This window comes from Ursus arctos, unplaced genomic scaffold (assembly GCF_023065955.2).
Source record: "Ursus arctos isolate Adak ecotype North America unplaced genomic scaffold, UrsArc2.0 scaffold_29, whole genome shotgun sequence".
NCBI classification, from domain to species: Eukaryota; Metazoa; Chordata; class Mammalia; order Carnivora; family Ursidae; genus Ursus; species Ursus arctos.
This window is the reverse complement of record NW_026622974.1, coordinates 4,182,487-4,193,745: the sequence shown is the minus strand read 5'-3', so window position 1 is coordinate 4,193,745 and position 11,259 is coordinate 4,182,487. Positions and strand designations below refer to the sequence as shown.

The 11,259-nt window shown below is 40.4% G+C and overlaps 1 protein-coding gene across 7 annotated transcripts in view; it reads right to left on the bottom strand.

Annotated features, from left to right (window-relative positions):
- Nucleotides 1–1,039: 1,039 nt before the first annotated feature.
- UBR2 (ubiquitin protein ligase E3 component n-recognin 2) overlaps nt 1,040–11,259 on the bottom strand; it is a 115,082-nt gene continuing 104,862 nt past the window's right edge. For all 7 annotated transcript variants that reach the window (XM_026507436.4, XM_026507437.4, XM_048219706.2 and 4 more), the window contains exons 42-47: nt 11,057–11,165; nt 9,283–9,339; nt 7,930–8,007; nt 6,932–7,102; nt 4,837–4,938; nt 1,040–3,222 (exon numbers count right to left, since the gene is read on the bottom strand). In XM_026507436.4, coding sequence (XP_026363221.2) covers nt 3,081–3,222; nt 4,837–4,938; nt 6,932–7,102; nt 7,930–8,007; nt 9,283–9,339; nt 11,057–11,165 — 659 coding nt within the window. In that variant the 3' untranslated portion in view covers nt 1,040–3,080. The remainder of the gene's footprint in view (nt 3,223–4,836; nt 4,939–6,931; nt 7,103–7,929; nt 8,008–9,282; nt 9,340–11,056; nt 11,166–11,259) is intronic.

Here is an 11,259-nt window from a genome sequence, read left to right as displayed (position 1 = left end):
ATGTCATCCTTCACACCTGGTAACTGCATAAACATCTGCACAATGGAACGTGGCTCGGCAACCAAAAGGAACACGGATGATTCTCCAATGCTTTAGTCTTCTTAGTGAGAGAAGCCAGGCTCAAAAGGCTACATGTGATATATATTTATATAACATTCTGGAAGAGGCAAAACAAAGGGAAAGATTAGTGGTTGCCTGGGGTCAGATGGGGAAAGAAGGTGACCATAAAGGGACTTGAGGGAGCTTCATGAGGAGAACTGTTCTATTTGATTGTAGTGGTTGTAAACAACTGTATGCATTTGTTAAAATGAATAAAACTGTCCACTAAAAATTAGGGTGAATTTTACTATGTGTAAAATAAACCTTAATAATCTTGACTTAAAAAAACAAGGACAGAGCAAGCAAAGGGTCAGAGGGCTTAATGAGTCAGAGGGCCTAATGCTAACATTAGGGCCAGGGAAGGGAGTAAGCTGGGAGCAGCATGAAAGGCCAAGAGACAGGGAAAGTGCACGTGAACCTTGCTTTCTAAGTTTATACCTTCCATTTTAAGACGATTTTGAAAAACAGAGCAAAGCTCTTGTAGGCAATAACTCTCCTGCAAATAAAGGATTTAGTTTCCTTCCTACACTTGTCTCTCATTAGCCGAGTGTGTCTGGGGAGTGTGTAAGAACAAGGACTTGGAGATTACCAGGGAAGAAAGAGAAGAAGAGTATAAACCTGAAGACAGATCTTGTTGCTGGGAGAGACTTTTGAGTGCTCTGTTTCCCCAGTGATTTGAAGTCCAAAATGGTTCAGAAAGGTCACGAGCTGCCATAGCCAATGAATATGAAGCTTAATCAGCCGAAATGATGATCCAGCTATCTCTGGGAAGGTCAAGATGGTTTGGCTAATGGCCATAATTGACACTAATAACATAAGCATCTTAATTTTCAAGCTAAGACAGATGTGCCACTTTACTTGTAGCAAGGTGACATGGGGAACATTTCCATGGCATTTAAATGTGGGAAACAAAACAAAGAAAATGTAGGCAGATCCAAAGTAATGTCAACACCTGAAGCATTTATTTGGATATCTTTAAACTTTTTACATATGATACATTCCAAATTTTACAAGTTGTCCACAGATATTAAAGTTATAGCCAATTTATTAAACAGATATGATTTTCCCTGATATGGAAAGCATGTTATATAAACATTTCTACAATGAACATAATACATGCGGAACAAATCATAAAAACTAAGATGATTCATTAGGTAGGGAAGACAATTAGCTTAATGATGCACACACTAGAAGATAAAGGGGTACGTGTGTTGCTATTTCATGTAAGTTCCTCTTCTCTCAGACTCCCTGACATTTTCAGAGAATGAAATCCAGGGACACCCTCTGCTAACAATGGACTTCTATGAAGTCATTCCTGAAAGCCAGAGTATTGCTATGATTTGGTGGAAATGTTTATAATCCATTTACAGAGGGCGAAACCTGGTCCTATTTTAAATTTAAGCGTGGTGAACGTATGGAGAAAAGCCAAAAGAAGCTGGGCTTAAAAGCTAAAGGAACGGGGATGTGACAAAGGCCAAAATAAACATTAAAATCATTATGCCATCCACAGCCCCAGATCTTACAAATGGAAGAAAGGCCAGAAAAGGGGGTAGAATGCTGAGTTCTAATTTGTATTTTCTTCCTGTTGGTCCTCCTCTCAGCTGGTGAGCCAGTTCCAGAGGAGGGATCCTGTTACACACTACTTTGGAGAAGCAGCAATGAATGTGGCTTCTGCATTCCCACTTATTTTAGCTCACTTATTTTAGAAATTTCTGACCTTCCTCCTGGGTTTATTGCAATGTATGCAAAGCTGAGTGGAACAGAGCTTTTAGAGGCATTTAAACTGAAAAGGTTACTTGCATTGGCTAAAAAAATTCCAAGAGCCTCTTAATATTCACTTGTCCCTTAGCCCCACCTTAGAGAGGCTCAGAATTTATTCCTCCACTAAATGTGCAATCACTCTCTGTGTATTCAAGCTCTCAGCACACATATATCAAACGAGAGTGGCTGTGTGGTATGTAACAGTTAAAAGCTATTTTACTAAGCGGCTATCATTCTAGGAAGGCACCTCTTAGTAAGAAGAGTAATGTTTAAAAATAATAAAAAGCCTGGGCACACAGGCTGTCCCAGGAAGGTACTAAGTGAGCCAGCAGGTAAACAGCAATTCATCTAGTCCAGGAAATGCGGGAAGGGGTAGGGGAACCTCAAAACACTGAGTTCTCATTTTTTCTGCTAGTGTTTGATTCTAGATGCATACAATCTCTCAGTTTAGCCTTAGAAACGGGAATATACTGTCTGAAAAATTAGGATACTCTAAGTTTTCAAAAAGCCCTTTAAAATGAGTTTTTTCTCTCAAAGCCAAAAGCCTTGCAAAAAAATTTAAAATAAAATAAAAATAAAAAAATAAAAATCCAACTTCTGTAGCCCTGAAAACCACCCAGCATGCGAAGCAACCAGGCTCTCCCCTTCATCCCACAGGCTCCTCCTGCACGTGCCCCAACCCGCTCAGAGCCAATGGAGACAAGGGATAGCCGCTTTCAAAATCCACTGCTTTGCTCTTAGAGGTAGGGTCCTGCCAGCAGAGGGGATAGCGACCCAGTCCCAGTGTTGAGAGTCACTGAAAGGGACCAGGAAGTGCGACCCTGACAGACCACAGAGACTGTTTCCTGCTGCTGTCGAATCAGCTTCAGGCCTGGAGTTCCTTGTGATCAGTAACGTAACATGGCTCAGACTACTGGGAACGGTCACAGTCAGATGCCCACAAAGGGGCTGTGCTCAGCCTGGGAAGAGAAGCTCCTTGCTGGATCCTAAAACTCAAGCAGTTACGTCTGAGGGGCACAGCAAACGGTGCAAGAAAATCCACCGATGGAAGATGATTTTCATCAGTCCCTGAAGCCAGAAACTATGAAAACAAAACTGGGAACAAAAGCTTAAATAGGAGAATTTATTTCCAAATTCAGTAGAATTGATTTCCTATTCTCTTTCTTGAAAAGCCAACTGGGTTACAAAAATCCAAGTTTGTATTTTTGGTAGTGAAGTAATTATAAATGTTGCCAGTCAATGCCAACCAGTGTCTGATTTGCTTCCTGTGCATGTCCAATTTCCTCCGTGATACTGTGCTGGTGCCAAAGCTTCTGAATCTTCTTAAATCGCTCTTTGCACAAATGTAAAGGATTTCCCCGTCTAGAAGGAAGACGCATGTCACTGAGGATGTATTCTGTTTATTCATCTATTATACCCCAACCTTTCCTGATTTGGGAACAGTTACAAGTTACTGGTTTAAGATCCTCTGCAAAATTCCTGTTTGGCACGAGACTGTGGCTATTAACACATTAGCTCTGAAGGCTGGCTAGGAGCAGCTGAAAGGAGTAAATGCTGCAAAGAAGAGGAAAACGTACACAAGCTACACTTATTCAGACTGGGGTGAGGGAAGAGAGGGTAGGGTTGAGCAGGAGGGTCCGGGTGGAGAGGCTAAAACTACCCATTCATTGTTCACTTTGTTGGTAAAATATAAGAAAGGGAGGAGGCAAGGGAGAGGATGGAAGGGGATAAAAATGTTCTCCAGAGGGCTCTTTCAGCCACAAAGTAGAAGCAAAGCAGCCAAATGTGAATAACTTCTGGGTCTAATTTAACCAAAGAAAAGGTTTTGGTGAGTTGACGCTGGTGGCCTTTGCTCTTGATTCAGAGCACATCAGTCCTCTTACCCTCTAACCAGGGCTCTTCCTCCTAAGAGCCCACATTCCTCACGGCAATGGGAGAACCATTACCAGGTGGCATATGTCTGTAACCTTGCAGCCGAGTTCTTGGGCCGCCCCCTACTTGTCTTGCCTTGGTTTCCAGATCTTCATTTTCTGCTCCCCAAGGCTGGATGGTTCTATCTAGGTTAAGACTTTCACCTCCTTTGGGCAGAGATTGTCTAAAAGAAGTTAACAGTGCTTGAGGGAACCGCTGTTAGCATTTTCTCTTGATGTAATGGAAGCAACCAGAGTAGAAGTGATTAAGCCTCAAATACTGTTGTATTGCTCTATATGTTCTAAATCTTTGTCCTAGACTCTTAAGTTAATAAGATAAGCACATTTCTCTCTTTTTGTAAAGTAGGCTCCACACACAACGTGGGGCTTGAACTGACGATCCTGAGATCAAGCGTTGCATGCTCCATTGACTGAGCCAGCCAGGCGCCCCAAGCACATCTCTTATCAATTAAGATTTGCTCTTTTACATCATCTGAACAACACTGGGTCTCCTCATACAAAGCAACACAGATCACAACAGGCTATCCCTGCAGTGTTCTGATGCTGTGGATGCCACGTGGCAATTTCAATGGTTCTCTGGATTGGTAAATGGAAAAAAAAATGCACTCTATCCAGTTCTTTTCCCTTATCTGTCCTGATGGCCCTTATGACATTAAAAAAAAAATATTTTATTTATTTGAGAGAGGAGAGAGAGAGACAGAGAGAGTACAAACAGGCTGAGGGGCAGAGGGACAAGCAGACTCCCCGCTGAGTGGGGCTTGATTCTAGGACCCTGAGATCATGACCTGAGCCGAGGTCAGATGCTTAACCAACTGAGCAACCCAGGTGCCCCCACTCATGACATTCTGAGGGCTGGGAAAGAGAATGCCCAATGAGGAAGCCAGGGTGCCCTTCTTGGAAGAATCCATCTCTGCCAGAACAGAAGCTCTATGCTCCCAGGCTGTTAGCAGGTAGGGCCTGAGGCTGATCACATTTACTGTGTATTGAAGGCTCTGGAGACCCAGGGTCAGCCAACCCAGCCCCCCTCCCCAGGATAGGCCCTTACCTGAGTCCCTGGTCGGTCTCCCCATAGTCATCAAGGTAAGGAGGAGAATAAAAACAGCCTTTGGTTTTGCCAGCTAAAAACAGCACCTGACATTCCCGCACTCTGTAGAGAGACCATTTATACATTATAGATTAGTAACTGCTGCTTAGATTCAGTTTCTAATGGACTGAAGTCTATAAAAATAAACGCCAGTGTTAGAAGAAACAGAATTTATAGCAGAGACACATCAAAGTTATCAATACATCTGCCCAAATTTAAAAAATAACTAAAATGACTGCATTGTAACCAATAATGATTGCACTGTAAATCAATATAGCGAGGGAGAGGAACATTTTGGATTAGCCATCAATGGCTCCAGGCACCTGGGTGGCTCAGTTGTTAAGCATCTGCCTTCGGCTCAGGTCATGATTCCAGGGTCCTGGGATCCAGCCCCGCATCGGGCTCCCTGCTCAGAGGGAAGCCTGCTGGGGCTCGATCCCACAACCAGAGATCATGACCTGAACCAAAGGCAGAAGCTTAACCATCTGACCCACCCAGGCACCCTGATAGTTAATTTCTAAACATAAAATAGCTACTGATATTTTAACCACTATTGTGAAGAAATTGTTCATTTAAAAAAATGTACAAAAACGTTCTGAATTAGGTTGATTTGAAACACAAAGCAACACTGTACATGACTAAAAGGATTTTGAAATATGTGAGACAAGAAAAACTGCTTTTTAATTTCCCCTACGGGCTATTTAAAAATGTGTCTCCCATCCCTTTGAGAGATTTGCCTGACCTTTTTCGGGTATTAATAATTCGGCTCAATTCAACATTTATTGAGAACCTGTCATATACAAGAAATTGTCAGGCACCAGGGGAATAAGGTACCTAAGATACAAACCTGATTTATGCCTCAGGGGAGCTCAAACTCATGTCACTTCTCTCCTTCAAACCCTGAACTGAGCTCTATCTCACTCAGCGCATAACAGGACATAGCAGGCCCCAGGACTCCCCTCCTTGTGCACACCACTCCAGTGACACGAGCCTCACTGCTGTTTCTTGAACACAGCAGGCACATTCCCCAGCAATTTTACAACTGCTGTTCCCTGCCCGGAGTGTTCTCCCCACTTTTTCAGTGTTTATTCAAAAGTCACCTTCTTGGTTCCCTAACTAAAATCCAACTCCCCATCTGCCATTTCATATTCCTCTTCCTGCTTTATTTTTTCTCCTCTGAGTGTATCACTTTCTAAATTCTTATCAGCCTCGTTTATTTTTTATCTCCCACACTAGAAAATGAACTCCACAAAGGTAGATATTTTTGTGTTTTGCTGACTACTGCATTCTCAAAGCCCAGTACACAGTAGTCACTAGTATTTGTGGTATGTTGGCCAATATATACAACCATAGTTGACCCTAGAAGAACACGGCAGTTAGAGGTGCTGACGCCCTTCCCCCATGCAGTTGAATTTCTGCATATAACTTCTGACTCCCCCAAAACTGAACTACTAATAGCTCACTGTTGACTGGAAGCTTTACCGATAACACAGACAATTGATTAACACACATTTTGCACGTTTTATGTATTATGTACTGTATTCTTATAATAAAGCAAGTTACAGAAAAGTATTAAGAATCGCAAAAGGAAAAGAAAATACATTTGCAGTACTATACTGTATTTATTGAAAAAAATCTGTGTATGAGTGCACTTGTATATAGTTCCAAACTGTGTTGTTCGAGGGTCAACAGTATACACTTTAGCCAGTGATATGTATGGATCCCAAACCATAAGGATACAACAAAAGAAGTAATTTTGACGGATCAGGGCAGAAAATCAAAGACAACTGAAGTTTCACATTAGAATGAGGCACAAAGAAAGCAGAACTGAATTGTCACGGAGTGGGAAGGATGACAATGGAAGCAGCAGCAAAGACACAGCATGAGCCAAATACAAGATGTGAGGAGACAAGGCTCCCCTGTTCCTTAAATGAATAAAAAACACAGGAGGACAGCAGTCTCAACATTCTTTGCAACACAGTAGTTTCTTGTGCTATCCCTCAGCATGCATACACCAGGGCTGATGCAAAGTCCGAAGGTCCCGTCAGGGCCTTACCTGAGGAAGATGCCCACCCCAGAGCCACAGGAGTAGGTGTGAGCTGTGCAGGCTCCCACGTCTTCCCCTTCCAGTTCAGTCTGACAGCAGTAGCTCTGGGAGCACAGCAGAGTTCCACACACAAGGCACAGAGTGGGGGCTCTGCTCTTATCACCACCTGATTTAGGGCACCTCCATGGGACAAAAAAAACCTCAAGTCATTGCTCTAAAAGAGTGGCTAAAGAGCTGACGGTGGTAAAGCCACCCTGGGAAAAATTTTGCAGCATCAAAACCAGACAAATTTATTTCGAAGACTGGGAACATCCCTCACAAACACCATGTACCAGAAAAATTCAATCAACGACTAGAGAAGAGGTAAATTAAAATCAGTAAGAGAAAAAAAATGTAACTTCTGCTGTCATATGATGAAATACTACACAAGGTGAAAACTGATGAATTAATAGTTATGTATGTTGACTGTATTAGAAACCCCTGACAAACAAGTGTGCAGGAAACTGTAGAGTACGTAGAGTGCCATTTTAAAGCTTAAAACATGCAAAATATGCTGCTTGGGAATATAAACATTTGTTGCTAAAGTGTAAATGCAGAGGAAGCTTGATACTCTGTGAAGAACAGCGGGTCTCTGCAGGGGGAGGAGGACGACGCAGCAAAGAGGTATACAGGCAGCTTCAACTGCCTCGGTAATGTTCCATTTTTTACACTACCAATTATTCCTATGCAGTTTCTATGTCAAACATTTACAAATATTACTAAGAGCTCCTATTACTTTAAAGTGTAAATGGTTATTTAGATAACCTGTAATGAAACGAATTTGTCACCCGTCACCCTGTTTCCCGTACCTTATTCTGAAGTGTACTGGAATGGTGCTAAGACGGGCAGCAAAAAACACTACCCAGACTGAACAAAATGGAACAACAACAAAATCCCTTCAATTCCGTATAGAGCAGTGAGTGCTTCCAGTGGTAAGAAATGCTCAACACTTGAATATCAGAACTTACGAGAAATTAGATGCTTGATTAATGAGGCTGCTGTAATCCTCTGGAAGGTCTATTAATTTGTTGGATTCTCTTGGATAGCTAAAACAAAACAAAACAAACCAACAAACAAAAAACCACATAAAACCAGTTAGAAGTCATATTATAACAATGACAGGTAACTCACTCATCACACATGAGGCAGGGGCGGGCAGCCAATGCGGAGGGACTGAGATAGATTTTTTTTTTTCCTTAAAAAAAAAAAAAAAAAAAAAGGGAGAGGGAGTGGGAGAGAGAGAGAATCTTAAGCAGGCTCCACGCCCAGCATGTGAGCCCAACACGGGGGCTTGATCTAACCAACTGAGCCACCCAGGTGCCCTTGAGATAGCAGATCTTATACCAGAGTCACCTGGGGGGAATTTTGGGGAGACACACATGCCAATGTTAGAGAAATTAGATTTGGCAGGTAAGGCTTGGGTAATTTTTTTAAAGAGTTTTTTAAAGTAATCTCTATACCTAATGAGGGGCTCAAACTCACAACCCCAAGATTAAGAGTCACATGTTCTACTGACTGAGCCAGTCAGACATCTCTAGGCCTGAGTATTTTTAAAAGTTTCCAAAATTATTCTCATGTAGGTCTCAAGTAGAGAACTACTGTTCCACATGAGTTTTCCGACTGCAGAGTTGAACAATAAGAAACTGGTGATATTCAACCATTTTTTATTTAAGTTAACTGGAATTTCATATGGCTTAATAAAATTAGGGTGCTATCATTTCTAGATTTGGATTGTATAAAATCAAAGAAATAGAACAGATAATCTCCTCTAGCCTTCTGAGTTTTATGGATAATGTATTTAGTAGAACCAAGGAGAGATTAACAGATGAAATACATCTATTATCACCAGCATAGCATACCTATCTATGGAATCACAATAGAGCTAATGTCAAAAAGAATGAAGGAAGAAAAAAAAAAGGCCATGATTTGACAATCACTAAAACTGAGTGAGAGGAATGTAGAGCCTTATTGTACGATTCTTCATACTTTTGGATATTTAAAGTTTTCCATAATAAAAGGGAAAAAACAGAGCTAAGAAAAACCTGGAAAAGGACCTACATTTTTAAAAAAGCAAACATTCCAAAATACAATGATTTTGTTATTTGTTTCCTCTGCCAAGAATAATGCACTATACTTATATTCATAATTCTTATTCTTTAAAAACTCTCATCATTACACTAAGAAAAAAGTATGAAGGCAAGATGTTCTTCCTGTTGGAATCACTGAATGCCTGGGAGGTCAATTTTCAAGGAATGGCACACTTACGTCCTGCTTCCTCCCTACCTCCTGCCCAACCAAATCTTTGATAACCTTTAACTTACCTCATAGCATCTCTTTCACCTTCTAGAAATCTTTTAACTTCAATGTTATGACACCAACTTCAATGTAAATGGAAAAAAAGAAAACCAAAACTTAACTTTTGAAGGGTTAGAATAGAATTTTTCCCTCTATTTCTCTATCCAGTGAGAGAAAAACGAATCTTGGCTTAATATATTTACCACATCAAAAGGAAGATGACATATTTTGCTACAATATGACCTGTAATTTCCTAAAAGCATACACTATTATCCCACTAAATTGGACACTCCGGAAAAACCAGTAAGAATTAATGACAGGCTCTTACTATTTGGAGCTAGAATACTCATTATAAAATATTTTTTTTTAAATTGTGGCAAAATATACACAACATAAAGCTTACCATTTTAACCATTTTTAAGTGTATAGTTCTATGGCATTACGTATATTCACACCGTTGGCCAACCATCTCTACCATCCATCTCCAGAACTTTCTCAACTTTCCCAAATGAAATTCTGCACGCGGTAAACACTGACCCATTCCTCCCTCCCCCCAGCCTCTGACAACCATTCTATTTTTTGTCTCTATGAATTTGACTACTCTCGATACCTCATGTAAATGGAAACATATAATACTTATTCTGTTGTGACTGGCTTCTTTCACTAAGCATATTTTCAAGCTTCATTCATGTTGTAGTAGAAGTCAGAATTTCCTTCCTTTTTAAGGTTGAATAGTAATGTCACTGAGGTATATACATACATACATATATTGTTTATCTACTCATCTGTTGGTGGACAACTAGGTTGCTCCACCTTTTGGCTATTATGACTAATGCTGCTATGAAAATGGTTGTACAAGTATCTATTTGAGTCCCTGATTTCAATTCTGTTCTAATATTTACCTAGAAGCTGAATTGCTGGATCATAGGATAATTCTACGTTTAACTTTTTGAGGAACTGCCATACTATTTTCCAGAGCAACTGCTCTATTTTCTGTTCCTACCAGCAATGCAGAAGGATTTCAATTTCTTGACATCCTCACCAACATGTGTTATTATTGTCTGTCTTTTGATCACAGCCGTCCTAATAGGTGTGAAGTAGTACCTCACCGTGGTGAGCTGATGTGAGCATGTTTGCATATGCTTATTGGCCACTTAGGTGATGTGAGCATGTTTGCATATGCTTATTGGCCACTTAGGTGATGTGAACATGTTTGCATATGCTTATTGGCCACTGTATATCTTCTTTGGAGAAGTCCTTTGCTCCTTTTTATATGGGTGGTTACTTTTTTTGTTGAGATGTAAGAATTCTGGCCCTATATTCATACATTCTGAATATTAATCCCTTATCAGATACATGATTTGCAAATATTTCCCCCAATTCTGTGGGTAAAACAGTCAATCTTAACTCACTAACTTGATATGACTGACAAGTAACTTTCTCCAGACTTCAATTTTCTCAAATATAAAGTGAGGGTATGGACTAGATAACCCTCAAGGTTTTTCAGTTCCAAAAATTTATGGACCAGAGTCCTTAACAAGTAAGTTAATACGAGGAAATAAACATTCCTACCACTAGTCTCCTTTCAAGCAAATCTGCTTATGCTATTCACTACTAGCTTGGCAAAAACCTTGCCACAAAGGTAAATTCTTAGCTAAGAAGGCCTAATCCTGACAGAATGAATAACACAGATTGAATTCTGCCAGGCTCACTATCTGAGAATTCTGTAATATGCGATAAACCTAAGTTTGTTCCCACAGAACTATTCTATATAATGGAAGAAAAGTGTATGATTATTACCTTTCGATCAGTAATTTTGTTATCTCATTATTTTCTTGAAAAAGGCAAATGAGGTTGTTTGGCAGGGAAAGGTAGTTACACAAATGTTCAAAATGGCTTGTTCCGGAAACTGCAAACAGAGAAGAGAACAGTGATGTATATAACAACTAAGAGTAGATCCTGAAGGAGAGTAAGCAATAGCAGAACTTAAAAAGCCTGATGAA